The following is a 27096-nucleotide window of genomic DNA, read 5'->3' as shown; positions in this document are numbered from 1 at the left end:
CTATCCGTGTGTTGGGGGCTTCCCTGGTGGTCCTGGCGGCATCCCTGGTGGTCCAGGGTAGGCATCCACAGGGGGGCTGCGCTGATAAACAATCAGCGCAGACCCCCATGTCAGGAGAGCCGCCGATCGGCTCTCCTCTACTCGCGTCTGTCAGACGCGAGTGAGGAAAACCCAATAATTGGCTCTTCTTGTTTACATCGTGATCAGCCGTGATTGGACAGGGCTGATCACGTGGTAAAGCGCCTCCGTCAGAGGCTCTTTACCGAGATCAGTGTAGCAGTGTCTCAGACTGACACACCACACTACCGATGCGTGCCCCCACAGGCGCGCGCTGACAGTTATCCTGCTGGACATCATATGATGCCCAGTCAGGATAACTGAAGCCTATAGCAGAATGAAGGCCGGGTGGGAAGTGGTTAAAAAAATATACCTCATATTTCAGTATCATTTAGGCGATCATATCTTGCTCTAAACATTATTTCCATGTGCAATTCTCCAGGTCCAAACAAGAGTAAGGCTTTTTGGGAGCTGTAGTAAATTTGATTTTGGGAGTATTTTTGCCACAGCGCTATTGTGAATTCCGTTTGAGCGCTAATTACCGCGATTGTGGCATTTTTGCACTAATTACGGCAATTGCTCAGCGCTATAGTAAATGACCCCTACAGACTTCAATGGAATTTGCCTCTATGTTCAGGTTTGCCAAGATTCACTAAACCATTGGCAAATCAACCTCATGCAGATTCGCCCATTCGCCTTCTCTATCCCACCTTGGTCCATGACCAGCTTTCTTTGGGCCTCCTCAATCTTACCCCCCCAGGTCATGTTCAGCCTTACTTTTAGATTTTAAGCTCGAACGAGCAGGGCCCTCTGATTCCTCTTGTATTGAATTGTATTGTAACTGTACTGTCTGCCTTCATGTTGTAAAGATAATGATAATGATAATTTTGCCTCGTCTTCCTTCCTTTATGGGCTATGACCAGCGACTGCTCTGTCTTCTAAACTCCTCCATTTCATGATCAGCTTACACTTTGTCTACCCCCAATAATCAATTTAAGTGAGATGGCACATTTGACAGAATCAAAGATTTACAGCTATTGTCTGATGGGACAGTAATGTTACGCATAACTCAAAGGTCAAAAAACATTATGCTTAAATGATCTCATTCATAAACAGGCACAATATACTCAACCTCATAAACCCCATGATTATTTTGTACTTGTTGTATTAACTGCTTTTCATAATTTATAGAGCAGAGAAGATGCATATTTTGCATTTGCCGAGGAAAATCTGATTTCAACAATCGCGGATCTTTTTCTTGCTGGAACAGAAACTACAACCACCACCCTGCAATGGGCTCTGCTTTACATGGTGGCTTATCCTGATATACAAGGTGAGTAGGACAGGATAAAGCCACATCATTGATTTTTACCTAGTTGTGAGCACTGCAGTGGAGAGAAACCTGTGTCTTGAAATAATTCTAATGCTGCATACAAATGAGCTGACTTTTTGACCGTACTGGTCCTTCGGACTATCCGACGGACTTTCGGCGGACTTCCAGCGGACTTTCCCAACGAACGGACTTGCCTACACACGATCACACCAAAGTCCGACTGATTCGTACGTGATGACGTACGACCCGACTAAAATAAGGAAGTTTATAGCCAGTAGCTAATAGCTGCCCTAGCGTCGGTTTTCGTCCGTCGGACTAGCATACAGACGAGCGGACTTTTCGATAGGAACTGCGTCCGGCGGAGTTCCGACATAAAGATTTGAAACATGTTCCAAATCTAAAGTCCGTCAGATTTTCGACCAAAAAAGTCAGCTGCAGGTCTGATGAAGCCCACACACGGTCGAATTGTCCTCCGGACTCGGTCCGTCGGACCAGTCCGGTTAAAAAGTCCGCTTGTGTGTACGCGGCATTAATCATTGGCTATTCTGTTTTGCTCAGCTGATATTTGGGCTATTCACTAATCACTCCTGTGTCCTTTCATAACTGAGGCATAGTAAACTGGGGCTGCAGAGGTGGAGATTGAAGGCTGTGTCCTTAATCTCTCTATTCTCTGTTTAGACCCCTGATATTTCAACAAAGCCCCCCAACTGGGCTCCTTAAATATTTTGGGAGGGAAGGACGGGCCCCTGTCAGGGGTCAGGGGAGCCCTTCTTGGTTTCTTGCACTGGGGTCCTGAAGGTTCTACTTATGCCTCTGAATAGAGCTGAGCTATAGATATACCAAAAGATGTATTACTCATATGATTTGAAATTTGTTCAGCCAGTCTTCTGATTCCCACACCTCTACCAGACTTCACAGCCAGGCAGATGACACCTCTCTTTATTGGTTCAGCTTTGAAGCTTCCCAACTGAGCAGCAAAGAAACAGAGGAAGCTGTAAAACTGAACCAGGAAGTAGTGGAATCATCTTCCTGTTTATGCAGTGTGGCAGGAGTGTATGAATCATAGCAGTAACTGAATAGGATTACAATTTTTTTTCGCCTTCAAGTGCAGTTTTCTGGAGTGGCTGGCATGTACAGAGTTAACAGAATACAGCAGGCTGATCACTAGTAGTCACAACACATTTTCATAGTTCTCTGTCATCTGTTACAGAAAAAGTACATGAGGAACTGGATACTGTTCTTGATGGATCCAAACTAGTCTGCTATGAAGACCGGAAGAGGCTTCCATACACCAATGCTGTAATCCATGAAATCCAGCGGTATGCCAATATTGCAGCTGTAGGCATTCCAAGGACATGTGTTAAAGAAGTTAATCTCTATACATACTCTTTGAAGAAGGTGAGAACATATTTGTTCTGATTAAATGTATTAATCATTTACAGCTCATACACACCAGTCTGCATGGTAAGGCTGGTCTCACACTGCTGAGATCTGACATCTTTAGATGGCGTTTGCATATTCTATGGGGCCAAAATCATGCTGAAATCACGCCAATGTAGTACAGGAACCTTTTCCAAAATTGCGCCATGCTAAGTTGCATTAATGTAACATGGGCATCATTGAAAAAATCTGATTTCCATTGTCATGCGATTCTGCGTGACTCAAACTGCATCTGAAATTGCACTAGTGTGGACAGAGCCTAAAATACATGTGCACTGAGGTGTAGGGGCAGTGAGGAGAGGTGTAATGTGTTATTACAAATCTTTGTACTGTTTACCTTTTTTCCTAACCTTATTGAAGTGTCACAAAAAAACACTTTATTCAAGTTGGTAATTAACAACTTACCCTGTTTCCCCGAAAATAAGACCTAGCGTGATTGACGGTGATGGCTGCAATATAAGCCCTACCTCCCAAATAAGCCCTAGTTAAAGTCCCTGTAGGTCTTATTTTCAGGGTAGGGCTTATTTTCGGGGAAACAGGGTAGGGCTTATTTTGGGGGTAGGGCTTATATTGCAGCCATCACTGACAATCACACTAGGTCTTATTTTCAGGGAAACAGGGTAATAACCATTTTTGTATATGTTAAATATACTTTATACAAGCGTTTGTAAAGTCGCATTGTTTATTTTTTTAAATGAACAAACATGTTATACTTAGGTAGCGCACAGACCCGATTGGTCTGTCGGTTTGATCCCAAGTTGTATTCTCTGAAAGACACACTGTAGCAAGGTACATAGTATTTTCCATTCACTCGAGTCAGTGCATGTCTTTTTTTTTCGTGGCTTATATTTTTGGTAGAACTTGGATAGGGTGAGGGTGAGCCTAGGGATACTCCAGTAACCGTGACTTGACAATGAGGTCACAAATTCTGCACTGACTTCAGGGTGATTGCACCCCCTTTGAAGTGTTAAAAAGGAACAGCAACAAACAGGAATCCCTCAACAGGAATGCAGTGCTGAATGTAGAGAGTAGTAGCTAATGATCTCCCAGGAGAACTAAGCAAAATCTTTAGATCCAGAAGGCTGGTATTCACTGTTTCCTGATTTCCAAGCAGCCATGAGCAGGGTCAGTCAGCTTCAGTACTCCAGCAGCCTGTGTCCTGGATCTTTGAGAAGCTTTCTGAGAATGCTGAAGGAGTATAGAGAACCGAGGTCCTCCAGCCAAACTGTAGTTGGAACCCCACAAACGTGCTTCCAGTTCCAGGTGAATTTCCCAGGGATGCCACAGCTCTCAGGCTGGGTCTTACTTCCCCATGAACAAAATACTTCTGCTCTGAACTCTGGCCTATTTATACCTCCCTCAGCCCCCTGCTGGTCACCTACCATATTGACCAGGGATTGGCTGGGGAGATATGAACATTGCACCAGGGTCCATCATTCTCTCACCCACTATGTTCCAGGGTCCCTGGGAGACAGGGGGAAGTAATTGAGCCCATACCTATAGAGCCCAGAGCAGACCTAACTAATCAAATAGAGCTCTCCCTGGTTAAAGGGAGGCCTAAAACTAGATTTAACAGAAAAGTAGCTCTATGGGGGGCTACAGTTCTGTGCAAAGATATTTGTCTCAATTTTTTTTTCAGGTCCCTCGTTGGCGCTCCTGGCTCCTCCTCTTTTTGGTGAGCCACCATAGGAAGCCGCTTCCTATTGTGGTACATTTGTGGGCTTGATTCTAATCCATGCTGCCTGCATCCATAGACACAGACAGCGAGGCTTGGCACAACCCCCTACTCCCTTGTCACAGGATTTGACTGACAGCAGCTGGAGCCAATGGCTTCCAATGCCCTCAGCTAAGCCTGTGAGAGTAGGCTAAGCCTGTGAGAGTAGGGAGAAGGGAGAGAGCCAACAACAGGCTGGCACAGCGCTGAATTGAGATTGGGCTAAGGTAAGTATAAAGGGGAGGTGGAGATACACTTACTGAAACATTTTTTCCTTAATGCTTTAAGGGAAAATGTTTAGGTATGCAGCGCTACCCCCGGAGGAGCCGCTTAAGTTTGTTAAGTCCGTTACTCTGCCTCTCAACCCCAGTAACAGTCTCAGCCCCCTCTAGCACTCCTGGTAATAGTGTAAGTGCAACAACCAATGAGAAACACACACATTATAATTAAACACAGAAATTGTCTTTACTGCAAAATTATTGCAATATTTCTGTTAAAAGAGTAACAAACAGTAACCATATATATTCAAGTAATGCAATTGGAGAGCAATAACTAAGATTAAGACCCCTTTCACACTGGGGTGCTTTGCAGGCGCTACAGCGCTAAAAATAGCGCCTGAAAAGCGCCCTGAAACAGCCACTGCAGTCTCTCCAATGTGAAATCCCCGAGTGCTTTCAGACTTGAGCGGTGCGCTGGCAGGACGCTGAAAAAAGTCCTGCTAGCAGCATCTTTGGAGTGGTGAAGGAGCGGTGAAATCAATGGGGCAGCGCGGCTATACCGCCGGCATAGCGCTGCTGCAGCGGCGCTTTGCGGGCGGTTTTAACCCTTTTTGGGCCGCTAGCAGGGGTTAAAACCACCTCGCTAGCGCCGAATAGCGCCGCTAAATTGCCGTTAAAGCGCCGTTTTACCGCCGACGCTGCCCCCGCCCCAGTGTGAAAGAGGCCTAAGAGCAATCTAGCGCAATACCATATTCAGGCTGCTTTCAGGGGATCCAAAACCTGGGAATAACCCCAAGAGCAGAGGCAAACACTTCAATAACAATAAATCACAAAATGGCAATCTGTACCAGATTGGTTACCTTTACTCAGGTCGGCAGGAGGAGAGCAGAGAAATGATCCTCTTATGACCCTCTTTTGTCAGGCCTCTCTTTTCTGTCCCCTGACACCACAGGTCCAACTTTAAACACTTTATTCAAATCAACATGTAATGGCTTAACTTCCTAGATAAACTGTCCCACACACACCCACTGCATATACATAGCCCTAAATATGTGTGTGCGGGTCCATATGGCACTAGTAGATTCAGTCCTTTTGAAGAAAAGATAAGACTTGGTGCACTTAAACTCCTGAATAGCAGGGCCAAAGAACACAACTGGACCAGATTATCAAGTGAGGAAGGCAGGATCTTTCTCAGCAAGGTCAAAGGACAATGGTGTCTGTTTACAGTGTCCCTGAGAATGGATGACCTTATCCTTTAGCCCTGCGGCACTACAAGTGTCAGCAAGATGACTAACAGCAATGATGTCTGTATACAGTGTCCATTTAACTTCTTCTGTGGTGCAGTGTCCCTGTTTCCTGCAAATTGGCAAAAGCTCCCTCACCCAATCCTGCGTTCAAGGCCCAAATGCTCTCCTGGAGATCCTACTGGTCACCTCACACTGGAATGCTCCACTGTTGGTGCAGGTGGGCCTGGATGTGCACCCGGGATCCCCCTCTCTCAGGCTGGATGTCCCGACTGGCAGTGGAGGCCTAAATCGCGCAGTGGTGTCACCTTGGAGGCAGTACCTCTCCCTTAGGTCTCATCTCTTCCTCCGCCTTGTGCTGTCTGAATTTTCCTCAGGAAATCAAAATGGAGTCTTCCTTTTCCTGCCCTCAGAGCATGCTGGTCTTTTGTAGTTCCATACGGCTAAATCTGAATGTGAAACTTTAGTCCTGGAACTACAATTCCCTTTATGCTTTGCTCGCTGATGGTAATCACTCTGCTGACAGGATGCGATGACACAGAATCTTAGCTGGCACTGGAGAGAAACAGTCTCATTGCAACAATGTTGCAGAGTGTCTTTTGATACTGCAGGTAAGATACAGCTACAGGTATTGCAATCACTTTTAGTACTTTATGCTAAATTGCTCTTTCCTCTTTTCTTATGTCAGGATACAATGGTGCTTGCCAATTTGGACTCTGTGCTTTTTGATCCCCAGTATTGGACGACACCGAATCAATTCAACCCAAATCATTTCTTGGATAAAGATGGCAATTTTGTAACAAATGAAGCTTTTTTACCTTTCTCTGGAGGTAATTACAGCCTACTGATTTTATTGACTATAATGTAGGACATAAGTTGCCTAGCATCAACATTGTACAAAATTCTTGTTTTTTAATACTAAACATTCGTATGGTATAAAGTTAATTATATTTTAAAGCGGAACTGGAGGCAATATAAAAAAAACTTACAAACAGGCAGACTATTTATCACAGAAGAGACATGCAATGCCTCTTCTACAATAAAATACATTTACCTTCCTTACAGTCTTCTGAGGCATGTGAACTCAGCTGTACATGCACAGCTCAGTTTACATTGCCATTACGGTCCCTGTTTGCCGGCATGACTGACTCCTGTGCATACACAGGAGTTACATCGTCCCGCACCACCCGATGAAGATAGCTGAAGACCAGCACCTGGAAGGAGCTGGGGAGAAGCGCTGGTTTGGCAAAGGACCCATCATGGACTTTGGACAGATGGAGAGGAGGTATGTATGGTGACTTTAATTCTCCTTTAAGAGGGACATTTCATAGGTCTGTTGAATCTGAACCCCTGGCAGAAATAAAACAGCCATTCAATGCAGTTCTGAATTCATTATTACATCATTAAATGTATTTTTAAATGCATGCAGTGAAAATACCTATATATGACCTGGTATGAGCGTCTTGCAGCCTACAGTACAGCAGAGCTCTGACTGGAAGAATGAAAACCAGCACAAGAAATTAGTTATTTGTGCTGCAGTTCAAAGAGGAGAGAGCTTCCTCTTTCACTGTCCAATTAAATGGGGAGGTGGAGGACAAGACCTGTAAGGCTGGACTCATACCTGGCTATTCCAGTGTGTTATGTTAACCACTTCAGCCCCGGAAGGATTTGCCCCCTTAACCATTTCAGCCCCGGACGATTTAGCTGCTCAATGACCAGGCCATTTTTTGCGATACGGCACTGCGCTGCTTTAACTGACAATTGCGCCATCATGCGACGCTGTACCCAAACAAAATTTACATCCTTTATTTCCCACGGAGCTTTCTTTTGGGGGTATTTGATCATCTTTGCGGTTTTTATTTTTTGCGCTATAAACAAAAAAAGAGCGACAGTTTTGAAAAAAACACAATATTTTGTACTTTTAGCTATAATAAATATCCCCAATTAATTTTTTTAAAAAAGCTGATTTTTTCCTCAGTTTAGGCCGATATGTATTCTTCTACATATTTTTGGTAATAAAAATCGCAATAAGCGTATATTGATTGGTTTGCACAAAAGTTATACCGTCTACAAAATAGGAGATAGATTTATGGCATTTTTATTATTATTATTTTTTTTTTTATCGGGGCTGCGACATTATGGCAGACACATTGGACACTTTTGAGAAACTTTTGGGACGATTGACAATTATACAGCGATCAGTGCTATAAAAATACAAATGTCAAATATAAATGTCACTGGCAGGGAAGGGGTTAACACTAGGGGGTGATCAAGGGGTTAACTGTGTTCCCTAGTGTGTGTTCTAACTGTAGGGCGTTTGGCTGCATTGGACATAACAGAGTTTACTGTTCCCGATCACTGGGAACAGTAGATCTCTGTCATGTCACCTTTCAGAACGGGGAAATGCCTTGTTTACATAGGCAGTTCCCCGTTTTGCCTGTGCACTGCAACACATGTGCATCGTTGGTGCATTGACAATGAATGGCACTGGCAACAAATGGCACCACAACACACTAACATACGCAACGTGCACTAATGTTTGTTGTAGTCACACCCGCATTAACACTTCTTTTCCTCAAATGCACCCTGCTAGACAGGAATGTGCTGAGTGCCAGAGCTATGCAAATCTTGGGACTGGACTGGAAATACAAATTATTTGACAGGCTCTCATATATGTATTTATTGTATACTTGTATGCACATGTACAGTGTTTCCCATCCTGCTGAAAAGACCTGTAGTACCTCACAGTGTATCTCCAACACACAAAAAGCTCCCCAGCCCCATGCAGTGGCCTCCAGCCAACAATAGAGCCTCTCAGCCCCCAAGAAAATTTCCCAACTTTCTACAAAGCTCTCAGCCCAAAGTAGAGATTCTGCTCACCCCTGAACCCCCCAAAGTGCCCAAAGCACCCTATAAGCATCCTTGGCTTGTTACAATGCCCTCCAGCCTGCTGCATGAGCCCTATTGGCCCCTCCACTTGCCCCAAATCTCTCCCTGCCACAATCCCAGGCTCATTGACATTGAATGGTTCCTAGGTATGAATATGTATAATTAAATTTAGAATAGATTTGAAGGCTGGGTCCATTTAAAAAAATCATAACTGCACATAGTGTTTGCAGGAAAAAAAGTGATTTTTTTTTTACAGGAGGTTACAAAGGTTACAAACTACTGAACCCACAATCAATAGATCACAGGAGCAGTGCCAGGCTCCTACAGACTCTTTCCCCAGCTCCTTGCCTATACTGAGCTGGAGGAAGTATCAATGGACTACGAGTGCAGTGATCCCCCACTTGTGTTCCATTGAGAACTACAAGTCCATCTGCTGTGGTGGCAGATACGCCTTGTAGTTCTAGTACAGGTAAAATATGTAACAAGTGCAAAAGGTGAAGTCAGCCTTTAATCCTTTTACTGCTACTGATTTACTTCATAGGTTGGTAGGAGCACAGGGTTTTATCTGAGGGGTAGATGCCGGCTGTCAGATGTAAGTGATCCGGTGGCTGTGCAGCCACAAGATTGCTTCCACACATCCCTGTCACTGTGTCCCCCCAGCATGCGCCATGTTTCCCAGGCTCTGCGTGGCCATCAGTGAATCCAGGACCAGCATGACTTTTTGTCCCCATGTGATGAAAAAAAAACAAAATCTAAAAAAGATTTTGAACGCCCCCCCCCCCCACCCCACATACGCACACTTAGGAATGTAAATGCACATGTCCGGGGGGAGGGGGCTACACAATGTGAAAATGTTGATTGTGCTATATACACTATATTGTCAAAAGTACTGGGACACCTGCCTTTACATGTACATGAACTTTAATGGCATTTCAGTCATAGTCTGTGGGGTTCAATTTTGAGTTGACCCACCCTTTGCAGTTATAACAGCTTCAACTCTTCTGGGAAGGTTGTACACAAGGTTTAGGAGTGTGTCTAGGTGACTGTTTGACCATTCTTCCAGAAGCACATTTGTGAGGTCAGGCGCTGATGTTGGACGAGAAGGCCTGGCTCGCAATCTCTGCTCTAATTCATCCCAAAGGTGTTCTATCGGGTTGAGGTCAGGACTTTGTGCAGACCAGTCAAAACTCGCTCATCCTCCATGTCTTTATGGACCTTGCTTTGTGCACTGGTCCAAATCATTTGGTGGACGGGGGATTATGGTGTGGGTTTTTTTTTTCGGGGGTTGGGCTTGGCCCCTTAGTTCCAGTGAAGGGAATTCTTCAGACGCAAGCATACAAGACATTTTGGGCAATTTCATGCTCCCAACTTTGTGGGAATGGCCTGGAGGTGGCCCCTTCCTGTTCCAGTCCTCAGGACACCTAGAACACCTTTGCGATGAATTAGAGTGGAGACTGCGAGCCAGGCCTTCTCGTCCACATCAGTGCCTGACCTCACAAATGTGCTTCTGGAAGAATGGTCAAATTTTCCCATGGACACACTTCTACACCTTGTGGACAGTTTTTCCAGAAGAATTGAAGCTGTTATAGCTGCAAAGGGTGGGCCACCTCAATATTGAACCCTACGGACTAAGACTGGGATGCCATTAAAGTTCACGTGCATGTAAAGGCAGGTGCCCCAATACTTTTACAAAGTTTACCACTGTTTTAAAGGCACAAGCAATTTAAGGGATCAACATGTTGGGTATCTATTTACTTGGTGCAAACTCATCTTTCATATTTTACCATAAAAATTGGGTTTGCGTTGATGTGCCCTGAAATTTATATTTTTTTACTTAAATTTAGCTTTTGTAAATCATTGCGCTAATATTATCTAATATAAAAAATTGGAACTATGACTATTTTATTCTCTAGTTTGTTTGCTTTCAGAAAATCTATAATGTTTGGGAGTTTTCCGTAATTTTAATGACGTAGTTCTGGTAGTCTACATTTTTAACTAATTTTCTTTGTTTTTTGCCTCTGCAAGCAAGTAATTGGCGATATGGCACAGAAATGTTTTGCCTCAACATCTTTTAACTTATCTTATATAAGTACAATCATCTTACCACTCAGTTTACAAATCACTTTAATGGACTGAATTGATGGACTCTGAGCTGTATCGATGAGCTTGCTTTTGACATTAGTTCAAGACATTTCTGAAATCATTCAGAATTCGAAGACAGGTGCAGTTGACCTGCTTCAAGCTATGTTTGTATTCTCAAAAACTTGTATGGGCAAAGAAAACATGACCAAAAGCCCATCAATAAAGCTCCTAACTCTGTATACGCAAATGATATATGGAAATGTTGCATTCAGGACATCTAGTGATTTGTGATCATGGGCGGATTTGTCACAATTCTACCGATGATTTCAAGTCACAATGCAATTCTGGCAAACCGCAGTACGAGTCATTCATTTTCAATCATCGTGCAATCGCGGCAAAACTGCATCATGCGAGACTTGTCACCCAAAAAGGGTTATTTGCCATGTTAGGTGGTTTGGGTTAGGTGGTTTGGGTTAGCTAGCTTCATCATCTTCTAAGTGCCTTTAACTCTATTGGAAAATGCAAACTGGTGTAAATGTTTTTTTGCAGGCAAACTACAAAATAGCTGTATTTTGTAGATAAAAGGAATGTTAGTACTTTTTTTTTCTCTTTTTTTCTCTTGCTTCTCATTTTATCTGGCTTCTTCTTTCAATGTTCAAATAGAATTTCAATTTTACCATGAGTTTATATAGTTCATTTGGGCCAAGGTGGCCCAAACAAACAATTTCCTTTATATAACTATGTTGCATAACTATTCTGCTGCTATGTGTGTTATAATATACTGTTGTAGCTGTAGCTACATGCACTAAAGCCCTGTTCACACTTGAGCAGTTTTCAGCTTGTAAACCGCTCAGCTCTGAAGCTCCAAAACACCCAACAAGCAAAATCCCTTTCATTTTAATGGCCCCTGTTCACTTTTGAGCATTTTGTCACCCAAAGCAAAAAGCTTGAAGCTCAAAAAAGTACATGAGCTTCTTTTGGCAGATTACAAGCTTTTTTGGCCCCATAGACTTCAATAGAAACGCCTGACTTGAGCAGAAAAATGCTCATAAAACACTCCCATAAACGTTCGTAAAACTCTCAAATAGCAGCTCTCTACCCCTAATTTCCTCTCCCTTTGCTTGAATACTGTGCTCAAACCCTTTTAGATCTTCACTACTAGGAACCTATTGCTTTCATTATACCCAGATTACAGTTAACGAGCTCCAACTAGCCGGCAAAGATTATCAGATCTGCAACGTGGAACTCTTTTGCCATTACTTATGGGAAGGCCCCTATATTACTCTTTGTAGACCTGCTCCCTTCGTTAGGATAGCATAGTCTGGCTAGATTACATCTTTCTCAGTGTGGCAGCATAAGTAGTTAACTGAAACATCCACTAGGAGATGACCTCTGATCAAAAGGAAGTGCACATATATGTATATAATATTGCTGTTGAACCATAATATAGCACCCTCTACCACAGATAGGTGCTAGAGTGAGGATTTTGTAAGAGAAACTGTCAGTTCAGGTAAATTTGGGCAGGCCTATGCTTCAGGCTAGGCCTGCTTGTTTTCATCTGGGGGGCAGGGAGTGCTTAGTGCAGCAGTGGGTGTGACCACCTGTTCTTTAGTTCTGAGGCACCTCCCCTTCTTCCAGGAAGAATGATCTGGAAGAGGGGCAGGGCCTAGGACTGGAGTGGCAGGCAGCTCATGTGAGGAGCCCTGACCAATCCCCAATTGGAATTGGCAGGGGGCAAGCCTCCCATATAAGCTGAGGTAACAGCTCACTGGGGAGGAGTTGTCGGCCGGGAGACGTGGAGAATGGAGTACTAGGCAGCAGCAGGGGCCCCATCCCCATGGGGGGGCCTAGCGGAGGAGCCCGGGAGAACTGTGAGGGAGCTTCATCTTTACACGGTCATGGATGAAGTGTTCTTGAACAGGGGGACTGTAGAAGCTGCCGAAACGTATGTACAGTTAAAGTTCTCCATCATGAACTTGGGGCAGAAGAAGATCAGTGAGTGGACCACAGTGGAGTTCTGGATGAGGCATGCCAGGGGAAGTGGGTGCGAGGCCAGAGGAGAGACTGTGGGGAGAGTGTCAAATCGCAAATCAACACATGCTACTAAATTACTAGGCCGCCGGGGAGTGGTACTGCAGACCTCTGGCCTAGTAACAGTGCAACCAATTCTAGCCAGCAACTGAGACTGTTCATTGTCTCAGAAGTGATAGATGGAGGTCTGGCAGCAGGGTGACATGGTGGATGTTAGTTACTAGTAGCAACCAAGCACTACAATTGTCTTGTGTCTTGTCTTTTGGGAGGAATTTGTTTGCGGAGTTGGCGCTGTTATCTCGGCTAAGCAGATTTATTACCTTTCTCTTTGAAATAACTTTGCCTTATTTTGTTCAAGTAACAGTTGTTCAGAACCTAATTATACTGAGTTGTTTGATTATTGCCACACAGCGCTACAAGGATGTCTGAACCCAGAGTTTCAGGTGGGTTGGAAGGTTCACTTTGTCATGGCCGTGCAGATGAGCAGGTAATTCTAAGCAGTCCCCTATTGGGCCGTGCTACATTTGAGGGCTCGCCTGGGATGCTATCTGCAGCAGGCCCCAGCCAACCTAGATTAGAGCCGCAATCTGCGTGGAAAGCCGCATCCATGTCCATGTCCGTTCGCTTGGGATAGAAGTTATGGGGCCCCAACTGACAGAAGCACCGTTCTAGAGATCTCGGGGAGTGAGCATACCGAGAGAGAGATCAGAAGGTGGCTGAGAGCTCTGGCACCAGGACACTGGGCCTACCTGGTGAAGACTGAAGCCTCAGAGGAGATGGATCAAGTCAGGGCACTGATAGAATGGCAGGAAGAGGTGCCAGTGTGCTTTCAGGAGGAAGAGGTCTGCTTAACGGAGGGAGTGTCTGCAAGTGTATTTCCACTCAAAAGCGAGAGAGGAGGGACTGAGAAGCCATCCCTGACAAAGGCTCATGAGAGAAGTCCTGTGCATACAGGGACCGACTCCCAAGGGGCCAGCACCCCTCCACTCTTTTTCTACACAGATATGAGTCACCTGGTCAATAGCCTGGTGAAGAATGGGTCTGGGGATGCTAATCAGAGCTATCAAAGACTTTTTTTTCTCGGTACAGCTACCGACGCCTGTGGGAGAAGATGAGTTTGAAACATGGATGAGTCAAGCTTTACACGCTATGGAAGAGTTGAGTGTTTCAGAGGCTGTGAAACTACAACGACTTAGTGAGAGCCTTCGAGGCCCAGTAGCCAATGTGATCCGTAACCTAAGGATGGGCAAGAGGGCTTGTGTTGCCATGGACTACATTGATGCTTTGTGTGCTGTTTTTGGAAGAGTTGAAACAACCGCTGATTTGATGTACAAGTCCAACCACACCCATCAATACGGAGGGGAGAGTCTGTCCGAATACATCTCTCGGGTAGACCGGATGCTACATCAAATTATTCTCAAGACCCTAAAGATGCTGATCAGGCCCGTCTGGATCGGGTGATGCACGGGGATGCATCCTATTGTGTTGAAACTGTTGCTGAAAAGAACTCAGGTGGTACTCACCTATCCTGAATAGATAAGGGAGTTTAGAGAGGAAGAGGCTCTGTTGGAAGAGAAAAGTCAATGACCAAGAGATATGAATCCTGCTACTGGGAACAAAGAGAAAGTGGTGGCCCGTGCTGTCCATGTAGAAATAGAGTTTTTCGATGACGACAGTGGAACTGAGTCTGAACTGAAGGGACCGGCTCTCCCTGATGTCCATAAACTAGTTGCAGAACTAGGGCCAACAGAACTGGTGGCTCAGGCTCAGACTCAAATGTACCATGCCCTGATGCGACTGATGGAGACCCAAGCAAAAGTTCAGGAGCAAGGGACTCGTGCAAGTGAACCAAAACTGTACCCAGAGCGAGAAAAGAGATGTTAAGTATGCGGAGAGGCCGGACATTTCCGAGCCAAATGCCCCAAGGCTGGTGTCAGCCCTCAACCCCTCAATGAAGTCCTGAGAGCATTACAGAAATGACTTTTTCCCAAGCCGGCGGGAAACTTCAAGGGACCTCAGTGAAGGAGCTAATTGGGAGTCCCAGGGGAAGACTGCGTTCCAATGATAAGAAAGGAGACCAGAAGAAGATCAAGAAAGGAGGATGCAAGTCATCAAGTTCTCCCTCAGTGCTCAGTGCCTAAGCATGACACAAAATTAAAACCCCTGGAACATGGAAGAAGGGGACAGGCAATCAATGCACACCTTGCTAAACAAGCAGTTAAATCACAATCATCGCCTTCCACGAGGCTTGTTAGAGCACACACCCTAGAGTCACCTGCGGGAAACCTACCCAAGAACTTAGTGGGGCCTTCCCCTATAGTATCAATCCAGGTGGAGGGCATTTATACACAAGCACTGCTGGAAATGGGGGCTCTAGTAACATTGCTGTATTGAGACTTCTATCATAAGTACTTGAAACATATCCCCTTGTGCAAACTTGACGATCTAGAAATTTGGGGTATCGGAACTCAGAAGTGCCCTTACAATGGTTACATACCTATCAAAATAACCTTTGACAGGGGGCATGACTTGCGCGCACACGAGATGGCAGCCTGAGCTCAGAGCTCCTCACAGCCAACCTGACAACCACCACTAACGGGCAGGAAAACAGCCCCATCAAGACCCCCAGTCAGCCCCTGCACTCACCGCACTGATGTCCCATAAGAGGAGCCAGGAAAGGGGTCCAAAAAAGCTCACGGCCTTCTTCTTTCAACCTGGCTGGGTGCAGGAAAGGATCCAAGATGGCGCTGCCGGAGCCGCAGCATGATCATCCGTGGCATATACGGATCTCCCTGATGATGATCCACATGAAGTAAGAGGTGGATCGGCATCCTCTCCTCCACACGATTCCTCTCCACCATCTCCAGTCTCCCAGAGCCCTGCAAAATCCAGGATTCGGATACAGGCCTGCACAATGACAACACTATCTCCTCACTGCAATCCTCAATAGCTGCATTCCCCACATCAGGGCAGCCTGTGCTAGATACTACTATGAAGGACATGCTCCTGTCACTCCAATCCTCCCTCATGACAAATCTATCTTCCCTGATTCACAAGTTTTCACTGGAGATGAAGCATATGGGAGATAGAGTGCAGTATATGGAAACCAAGATAGAGGGATGCACTGACACAGTGAATGACCTAGTACAGAACAAAAAGATGACAATCTGTGGATCAAAGCAAAGCTGGCGGACCTCGATGACCACTCACGCTGAGAAAAATAATATTAAAATACTCGGCATCCCTGAGTCCATCCCGCCCACAGAGTTGCACAAATATGCTAGCGCCATGTTTTCCACACTGCTGCCCGAATTATCTCCACTAGAGCTCACTATTGACCGTATTCACAGAATACCTAAACTATGCCACCTGAAAGAAGTTCCCAGGGATGTACTTCTGAGGATATACTTTTTTCAGGCCAAAGATCAAATCTTATCAAAAGCGAGGGAAGTATCCACCCTTCCAGCACCGTATTCAGATGTCCAACTGTTTGCAGACTTATCACAATTCACCTTGCAAATGAGAAGACTGAAAAACTGAAAACAGTAACAAAAGCCCTAACTAACCATAAGATAACTTACCGGTGGCGCCACCCAGCAACTATACTGGCCAATTACAGTGGAACCCACCACACAATCTCTACCATTGAAGGTGGAATGAAACTTCTCCACTCGTGGGTTTCATCCCAGAACCCCCACGCAACCTGCCTGATGCACATGGGAAACACAGCCCCTTTCACTGTGGGCAAAACTGAGGGAACGTCAAGACCAACCACAAGTGATGATCCTTGCCCTACCATTACTAGGCATCAGCAATAAGTCCGGTCTGGCTTTACGCTCAACTAACCAGTTTCCCTCAAGTTCGGTCAGCATCTCTCAAGAGTTGCACACTGCTGACATGACTGTCTGTTATATATTTTGAGTTGTATTTTTTATTTTTTCATTTTTATTTCTGTCGTAGTATTCTTAGCACCCACCCTCTTGCAACCTTAATCGGGAAACTAAGTGTTTATAACTTTCATTAGCACCTTGACGAACTACCTTTCTTGTATACCTACTCGGAGCATCCAAGTACAAACCATGGCCATCAACATCAACTGCATTCCTGAAGACACAACCACCGATCTACTCCAACAGTAAGTCACCCATAATCAAGCTACATTCCACCACCCCTTAACATGTCCTTCAACATCCTATCCCTAAATGCGAAGGGCCTGAACCATCCAGCAAAATGAGCCTCCATGTGGAAATCAACTTTATCGCTTAAATGCGATATCCTTTGCATCCAAGAGACACATTTTGTTCAAGATGCAGCTCCCCAGTGCCGACATATATACCAAGCCTGCTATGCTAAAAAACAAAGAGGCGTTTTAATAGCCATCAGGAACACTGTTCCTAGCATTACAGATCCAGAAGGGCGTCACATCATTCTACTTTGTACTATCCATAATGTCCATTATACCCTGGTGTCCATCTACTCCCCGAACCAACGCCAGATGCACTTCCTCAAAAGGACTCTGCATACAGCAAGAAAAAACTCCAATAAAACCACCTGCTGATCTGTGGAGACTTCAATTTGGTCCCAGATAATGCCATTGACTCGATCCGTGGTCTCCAAAAGACAAATTTATTGCTTCTAATGATTTATTTGATGTGTGGAGATGTTGTCGCGCAAGCGAACATGTTTATACCTACCTGTTACGGCGCCACAACACCTACTCACGAATTGATCTCTTTCTAGCTGATAAATGGTTACTTCAAAATGTATCAGCCTCAACTATTCACACCACCACCTGGTCAGATCATCCCCCGGTCTGCTAAATCATCTCAACCTAATTCCTACCTATGGAGGGTTAATAATTATCTTCTCCACACTCCCTGCTATTCTGTCCCCCTCAGGCAACAACTTGAGGAATTCTTCTCAATTAACTTTGAATCAGTATCTGACCCGCTGGTGGTATCAAACTCCCACAAGGCAGTTATACGAGGTGTATTCATCCAAATGGGAGCTTGAGCAAAGAAAAAGAGGACACAGGTTAGATGAACTTACAGCTGACATAGCAGCCTCTGAGGCTGAAAACAAATCCAATCCCTCCCCTTTCCTCCAATCCAAAGTCTTCTCACTATGCCATGAACTTCGATCTCTACTTCTTGAGACATTCGAAAAGGTGTATAGCAAATTTAAAGCGACAACATACACAACAGGGAACAAAGCGGATAAAACAATGTCCTTACGTATCAAAGGCCACCCTCATACTAACAAAAAACTACTTAAACCCAGAGCTATTGCCAATGCATTTAGTGCATACTATAAAGACCTCTACAATATTAAGGATGATAAAAACACTTATCAACCATCCCAGGAAGAAACTTTAGCCTTCCTGGAGCATACTAACCCCCCCCTCTATATCTTGACAACAACTTACATCTCCAAATGCCCCATTTAGTATCCCTTTAGAATACTGCAAGCAATCAACAACCTTTCAAATTCCAAATCCCCTGGGCCAAATCGCTTCACTGGAGAATACTATAAAAAATGTCAGCATATCCTAGCCGCTATGCTATGTAGGACCTACAACTCAGCTACCTCCTCTTCGAATTTCCCCATTGCAATGCTTAGTGCATCTTATTACAAAGTAAACAAAACTAAATCATATACCTTAAACCTGGGAGTGAACACTTCCACAAGCGACTGTCTCCAACAACAATTCCCTTATACCTGGGCAGATAAAAGTATAACCTACCTAGGTGTACAATTAACCAACTCAACTAAATCACTATTTCACCACAACTATTTACCACTTCGCACTAAACTACAAGAGGAATTCAACAGGCTGGCGTAATTTCAATTCTCCTTCAATTCAGTTCAGCCTTTAAAATGCTTCATCTTCCCCAAATCCTCTATCTATTTCGAACCCTCCCAATCCCAATTCCATCTACCTACTTTAAATCACTTCAAACTATACTATCTAAATTTATATGGCAGGGAAAAAGATCTAGATGGGCTCATGTAAAACGAATTAAGCATAGTCAAGCGGGAGGCACTGGTTACATTGACTTTCAGGATTACTACTCGGCCTCTGTACTCACTCAAATGGAAGAATGGTTTCTATCTTCTCCCTCCACCTTATGGGGGAAAATGGAAGCTTCCACTATTCCAGGTGGCAATTTAACTACATGGCTATACTCCATTACACTTGGAGTAAAAATCCCTCCTTGTGTCTTCCCAACAATTTTAGCAACACTCAAAACCTGAGACCGATTTGCAAAAAGTAGCTTGTCACACCCTCTCAAATCCACTCTCCAAATTCCCCTAGAATCATTGCATAATTTAATGCACTCAACATCCTTTGCAATGTGGAAAGCGAAAGGAATAACATATATAACTGATCTGCTCAGTAAGGAAAAAAATAAATCATTCCCCACCTTACAAAAAGAATTTAACTTTCCAAATTCAGACCTTCCCCTTTACATCCGCACTCAACACTGCATAGCCAAACTTCCTACGTGGGCCTGCATAATCCCCCAATCGGCTTGGATCTTCTTTAGAACCCCCACACCGCACCAAAAGGGAATTTCACTTTTTTATAGTCTCCTTCAACAAAAGAATATCTTTATCAACCCCATTACTTAGATGGGAATTGGATCTAGGATGTACCTATACCGTAGATCAATGGGCTAAAGCTTGCAACTCCACATACAAAACCACCTGTTGTTCCAACCTCTGGGAACAATCAATCGAACTGATACGACACTAAACTAGATGATAAATGCTGGAGGATGTGTGGACAAAGGGGAGATATGCTCCATATATTTTGGAAATTCCCCAAATTAACTCATTATTGGAAATCTATCTTCCACATACTGTCTGAAATTACCCAAACACCATTTCCCCTGATGCCTACACTGGCACTATTGTCTCTCGACATGGAACACTACCCAAAACCATATAGACATACCATAACTCATATATTACTGTCAGCGAGACTCAACATTACCAGAAATTTAAAAAATCTGACCCACCCACACTGGGAGATGTGGTGAACATAACCCACGTACACTTAATTTATGAGAAAGGACTAGCATTAAGAAACAAAAACAAGGATCGCACCTATAGATTGTGGCAACCATGGATAAACTTGGTTAGCTCTGTTAGGCTCTTGGTTCCTAACCTCACTATCTGGGAACTCTACTGTTCTTGCTCAGTGGTTTTAAGTTTAATGTTTGAATTACTTGAAAACATAGATTTACATGATTAAGGTATACATTATAAGAGGAGTGGGGTTGCCCCCCAACCGGACACAGTATTGCATCCAACGAGATGCTACAGAAGCAAATGGACGGAGAACAGCAGAAAAGCCAGAAAGAGGGAGGCAGGAAGCCTAGGCAATCAATCCAGGACCAATGGACAGTGAAGTGTGAGAGGTCCTTTGAGCGGTTGAAGGAGAGTCTGGTCGAGGCACCGGTGTTGGCCTACGCTGACCCCTCGAAGCCTTACGAATTACACGTGGATGCCAGTAGAGATGGTATTGGGGGAGTGTTGTACCAGGAGTCGGAGGGGAAACTCCGTCCAGTAGCCTACATGAGCCCCAGCCTTACTCCTCCTGAGAAGAATTATCCAGTGCACAAGTTGGAGTTCTTGGCTCTCAAGTGGGCCGTAGTGGATATACTCTGGGACTAACTGTATGGAGCCGCCTTTGTGGTGAAAACAGAAAACAACACCCTGACCTACTTACTATCCACTGCTGATTCTCTATCCCGAAGACTGCACTTCACCCAGAATAGTCAGAGGAGTTGTGTTCACTTGCCTCCCGAAGGAGTACAGGCTGTGTGCCAGGGGGTGGAATATAAACACAGGGGAGCCATAGGGGCTGAAGCTGTGGGAGTCACCCCTACGGGAGTACCAAAACACTATTGTAACCTGACCCAAGTATGCAGCCAAGAACTGCCTCAGCTGACTAAGGAGGACATGAGACGAGATCAGTGGGACGATCCGCTAGGGAATCTAATAAAAAAGTCACTATCGACTACAGACCCTCGGATATTGGTGAATAGCCCCATTGGGGGCGCCAAGGTGATTCATAGGGAATGGGAATGAATGAAAATGGAAGAGGGGATCATATATCGAAGAGGTCCCTCCAAAGAGGCAGAAAGTGTAAGTCAGCTGTTCCTTCCAGAGAAACATCATTTGACTGTGTTAACTGCCCTCCATGACAACCATGGTCACTTAGGCCCAGATAGAACTTTCAAACTAGTCAGGGACCGATTTTACTGGCTATCCATGAGAACGGAGGTGGAAAGCTACTGTTGCTCTTGCGTCAGGTGTATCCAGAGAAAGACTCTACCCGGCAGGGCCGCCCCAATGGGCCATCTACAAAGTCAAGGGCCAATGGAGTTGGTGTACATTGATTTCCTGTGTCTGGAACCTGTTCTGAGTGGGAGGAGTAATGTCCTAGTTGTGACAGATCATTTCACACAATATGCCCAGGCTCTTCCCACCAGGGATCAACAAGCTAGCGCGGTGGCCAAGACCCTAGTGGAGAAGTTCTTTGTTCATTACAGGTTGCCTCAGTGTCTACACTCAGATCAAGGCCGGGACTTTGAGAACAAATTAGTTTGCAGACTGTGTGAACTTTTGAATAGAAGTCTAGAACTACCCCTTATCACCTTTAAGGTGATCCACAACTGGAGCATTTCAACCGTACTCTCTTGAACATGCTGGGAACCCTCCCACTAGAGAAGAAACAACATTGGGGAGATCATATCACTGCAATGGTCCTTGTATACAATAGCACCTCGACTGATTCTACGGGATACTCCCCTTACAGAGTGATGTTCGGGAGAGAGGCTCCCTTAACAGTGATCCTAGCATTTGGAACATCCATAGATCACACCTCTCAAACCTCTTATAAGGGATACGTTAACAGGCTAAGGAAAAATCTAAAGGTAGCTTATGAGAAAGCCAAGGAAGCCTCCACCATCAGAGAACAAAGGAATAAAAGGAACTTTGATCTTAAAGTGAGAATCCAGGATCTACAATCTGGGGATTGGGTGTTGTTGCGCAATCTAGGTGTGCTAGGGAAACATAAGCTAGCTGATCGATGGCGTTCCCAACCTTACATTGTTTGCAAACGACTGCCTGGACTTCCTGTGTATCAGATCCGGCCAGAAGGGAAGACTGGGCCTCTAAAGACTTGGCATCGGAACCATCTGTCTCAGAGGCTGTCCGAGTACCTTCAGCTCCCGACCCCCAAGCCCCTTCAGTCTCCAACATTGAGGCCTCGGGTCAGAAAGCCCTGTCCTCTCACATCTCCGGAATAAGAAAGCGATGATGAGGAAGTACCTCTGGATTGGTTGTGGGTCCACTCTTTTGAGATGATTCCCTTGTTCCTGAGGCTGAAGAAGAAGACTGCCTAGGCACAGGCCTTCACTTGCCTGGCATTGAGTCCATGGCTCCCTACACGCTTCTGGAAACTAAAGAAGTCAAGCTGGAACCTAGTGAAGTGTCTGATATGGTTGATGCACTCATCCCTCCTACTAACGGAGAGAGAGAGTGCCCGAACCCGAGTCTGAAATAGAACCAGAACCTGAAATAGAACCAGAACTTGAGGTAGAGCCAGAGACTGAGGAAAGGCTCTGAACCGGAAGCTGGATGCAGTTATCGGGTCAGAAAGCCCTGTCCTCTCACATCTCCGGAAGAAGAAAGCGATGATGAGGAAGTACCTCTGGATTGGTTGTGGGTCCACTCTTTTGAGATGATTCCCTTGTTCCTGAGGCTGAAGAAGAAGACTGCCTAGGGACAGGCTTCACTTGCCTGGCATTGAGTCCATGGCTCCCTACACGCTTCTGGAAACTAAAGAAGTCAAGCTGGAACCTAGTGAAGTGTCTGATATGGTTGATGCACTCATCCCTCCTACTAACGGAGAGAGAGAGTGCCCGAACCCGAGTCTGAAATAGAACCAGAACCTGAAATAGAACCAGAACTTGAGGTAGAGCCAGAGACTGAGGAAATGCTCTGAACCGGAAGCTGGATGCAGTTATTGGGGAACAGAACAGGAACCTGAGTCACTGAGTCAGTCAAGATATGTCCCTCAAAGCGGTTGACCTGCGACACTCTTGGAGAAAACTCAGATGAACTCATACACACTGCTCAATGTCCCAGTCAAGCACTTGCCTCCTTCACCGAGTCTTTGGTGAAGGATGACCTTGATCCCCCCTCTGACACTCTGATCTACTTTTGACCTGTCATAAACTTAACATGACTTCCTCTCCTGTTGATCCTGTTGATGTATATAGTTTGCTATCAGAGAATCCTTCATTAAGCCAGTTATTAGCTGTTGCAGCCTCTAGTTTAGTAGAGAATTAATTGATTAGCTTCATGCAGTAAAGGGATTTTAGGCTATGCCCTGTGGGGGGAAGATGTAGCGATATGGACTACGAGCAGAAAGCACCTTACCTTTCAGTGTTTCTAGACATCGCTTGTCCTTTTGGTAATCAGTGTAACCAGTGACCTCATATTTGTGTGCCCAACAAAGTGAATTATGAGACGTATAGTTCCCCTTCAGATGGTTGCTATATACCCTAAGACTACACATCCCAGGGATATTTGCTGTAACATGAAGATTGTAAGGAGTAGCCATAAAAGGAGCGAAAAGCCCACACTGAGCTCTCTTCCTCCTGGGCCTGACGCAAGACAGACCTCTCTGTGCAACAGGAAGAGAGGTCGCAGCCTACCACACGGAGTCTTATTTCCAACCCGAGGCCTAAGGGGCCTAGCTCTGTTATTCGCTGTTGGACATCCTGTCGCCAATATCACTCGAATTGCCTGCCTGTCGGTGTGGGTGTGTGTGGCAAGCTTTACTTCGGAAGATCAAGACAGTGGATCCACTGCAAGAATGCTGCTACAAGAGTTCCTGTCCAGAAGACATTGGAGCGATTTGGTCATTGGTCTTTCATTATACTCAAACGTATTACAGTTAACGAGCTCTAACTAGCCGAAGAAGAACATCAGATTTCCATATGGAACTCTTTTGCCATTACTTATAGGAAGGCCCCTATATTACTCTTTGTGGACCCGCTCCCTTCATTGGGATAGCATAGGCTGGCTAGATTACATCTTTCTCGGTGTGGCAGCATAAGTAGTTAACTGAAACATCCACTAGGAGGTGACCTCTGATCAAAAGGAAGGGCACATACATGTATATAATATTGTTATTGCTGAACCATTGTCTTGTGTCTTTGGGAGGAATTTGTTTGCTGAGTTGGCGCTGTTATCTCGGCTCAGAAGATTTATTATTTCTCTCTTTGAAATAACTTTCCCTTATTTGGTTCAAGTAAAATATTTCAGAACCTAATTATACTGAGTTTTTTGATTATTGCCACACAGTGCTACAAGGATGTCTGAACCCAAAGTGTCAGGTGGGTTGGAAGTTTCACTTGGTCATGGCCATGCAGATAAGCAGGTAATTCTCAGCAGTCCCCTAGGGGGCCGTGCTACACATGGTTTTGGTAAATCTGAAGACAAAAATCTGCAGAAAATCTAATAGTGTGTATGGGGCTTTACCCTTTCAGATAATATTGCTTTTCCAAATAAGCTGCCTGTAAGCCTCATAGAATAGTAAGAAGCTGGGATCAGTCAGAGACTCTGTGCACGGTAGAGCATTGTTATTTATGTGAGCAGAAAGAGGAAGAGATGGTTTCCAAATTCTGTCTGATGGATGTTTCCCTGAGAGTAGCTGACCAGACAAGTTTAGGGGCTCCCAATTAATATATGCTTGTTAGCCCAGACTGAAATTGGTTGGATCAGCCAACTGTCATCTTATGTCCAGGCGTATTAAGAGGTAACTAATAATACAAGTTATCTTTTAAGGTTTCATCTGATACATATTCTTGTTCTCTACTTATAGGTGCCCGGGTGTGTCTTGGGGAGCAACTTGCCCGCTATGAATTATTTATCTTCTTCACCGCTCTCATGCAATCATTCAGATTTCATCTCCCAGAAGGTGTAACCGAGGTCAACACAAAATACATCTACAAGCTTACTTTACAGCCTCACCCTTACAAGATCTGTGCTGCGCCATGTTAGCTTGCTGGACCTGTTATTCTCTGTACTGTTTACTAAATGTCAAGATCAATATACAGCCCTTGTTTTCTTTAACTTCATGTAATTGTTTTAATTTGATTCAAATTATTACTACTATGTAAATGTACAATGCTTCTGAAGAATACAATTGTTGCTAATCATTATTCCCTATAAATGCAAGGTAAAATAAATGCAGTCAGAACATTTTCTGAATTATAACAGTATTGTGTATCTCAGTATTATTTTATTGGAGTGTTTCCCTCACCTACCACAATGTATTCTTAAGGAATATCTGTGCAACAAGGTAAAAAATATCCAGCACAGTGTTCAAGAGCTAATGTGCTTGGAGTCAGACAGCTAGCACCCAGTAGAGCTTGACTGGATCGAGCCCTGGCTACAGAGGCCACAGGTTGGCCACCCACCACATCACCATACAGTAACAGGGCTATAGGTTTCCCCAAACAGAACAGTAGATATACATTGTAAAAGGCATACTGACACGTATTAGCATGTATTGTATATGGAAAAACAGAACTTTGAACACAAACAAAATTAACCTCCCCAACCCCCCCCCCCCACCCCAACTGGAGGAGGCTCATGTCCCAAAACATAAAAGGGCAATATGCCCATGTGGGGGCACGATGTGCAAGAGGGCACTGGAGCCCAATCCTCTGGAGTACAGTACATAGACCGGATAGAGGAGTCCGGATATCAGAGCCGGTGCAGTTTCCCAGCATACGCTGAGGGTATAAACTTGGTGTTACAGAAACTATAGTGAACCAATAACAGTAACATGTAAGCTGTGGATACCAGCCAGCGCTTCCACTCACAAATACAGCACATTTCCATAAGGCAGGTGGATGTACCACATAGCAGGCTGAGTGCCATTAGTGCAACCCAGGGGGACTCCAGGGCAACATAAAGAATAGGTCAGGGCAGTGCGATATATTGCGTGTAGCAGTCTTCACCGTCCCTGGCAGAGCATCCCCCTCCTCAGACATTAGGCAATAGAACAGGTTGCAAAGAGAACAAAGATCCAAGGGAGGAGGATGCAAACTGTGCAGCAAGGCCGGAGGGGCATCCAACACAGCACTCTCGGGGCGCTCTGCAAAGTACCTTCAGGGTGCAATCATAGTGGTGGATAACAACAGAAAACAGCATACCCTGCAGGTAGATCAATAGTGTAGATAGGCGGCCAGACCATCCCAAGAGCTCGAGGAGAGAGGCCCCCAAAGGGAGAAAAAGGAGAGGGGCCCCCTACCGCCAGCAGATCCGTCTCTATCCAGGAGGATGCTCCTCGGGGGAAGTGAAGAAGCGGACCATCTCCCCATCTTCCACCCACAATCTAGCTGGAAATAGCATGCATTTGAGGCCCTTTGCACACAGTTTGGCCTGCACTGAATCAAACGACTTGCGTTGGTGCTGGGTCTCCGCGGAGTAGTCAGGGAAAATCATAAGTTTAGCATTTTCATACTTTAACTCCTGTAAGGCCCTGGCTTCTCGGAATACCATGTCCAGATCTTTGAAGTGCAGCAGCTTGAAATTAAACGTGTGGGGTGGGGAACCCTGGGGGCCTCTTGCAGCAGGCATGCGATGGGCCCTCTCTACAGTGAAGAAGGGGGAGAAGCGAGCCCTAGGCAGCAGCACCGTGAGGAGGTGCTCTGTAAATGCAGTTGGGTCAGTACCTTCTGCTCCCTCCGGGAGGCAAATGATCCGCAGGTTATTGCACCTATTTCGGTTCTCTGCATCTTCAGCATGACTTGGGTTTTAGGGTATGCAGGTCCTCAGTGTGCTCCCTAACAGTATCATCCGCTGCAGAGACCTGCTGCTCCACCTCTGCCACCCGGCCGCAGAAGTAGTCCAGATCTCGGTGGATAGAGTCCAGTCCACGTTGGTTTGCAGGTGGTCTATTTTGTCCATAAGTTCCGCTTGGCCAGTGGCAGTAGTCTGCATGGCGGCTGCAAGGTCTGCTGTTGTGGCAGGGGAGGAATCAGAGGCCTCCGTTTG

At 45.1% G+C, this 27096-nt stretch overlaps 1 protein-coding gene across 1 annotated transcript in view; it reads left to right on the top strand.

Moving 5' to 3' along the window:
• The window catches only part of LOC141147583 (cytochrome P450 2J4-like), a 69003-nt gene extending 43695 nt beyond the window's left edge, over positions 1-25308 (top strand). The window contains exons 6-9 of the mRNA XM_073634813.1: positions 1249-1390; positions 2601-2788; positions 6695-6836; positions 24914-25308. Coding sequence (XP_073490914.1) covers positions 1249-1390; positions 2601-2788; positions 6695-6836; positions 24914-25092 — 651 coding nt within the window. The 3' untranslated portion in view covers positions 25093-25308. The remainder of the gene's footprint in view (positions 1-1248; positions 1391-2600; positions 2789-6694; positions 6837-24913) is intronic.
• The last annotated feature ends 1788 nt before the right edge of the window (positions 25309-27096 follow it).

This window comes from Aquarana catesbeiana, linkage group LG01, assembly GCF_042186555.1.
Source record: "Aquarana catesbeiana isolate 2022-GZ linkage group LG01, ASM4218655v1, whole genome shotgun sequence".
NCBI lineage: Eukaryota > Metazoa > Chordata > Amphibia > Anura > Ranidae > Aquarana > Aquarana catesbeiana.
The sequence above is the reverse complement of the archived record's forward strand: the minus strand, read 5'-3'. Positions and strand labels throughout refer to the sequence as shown.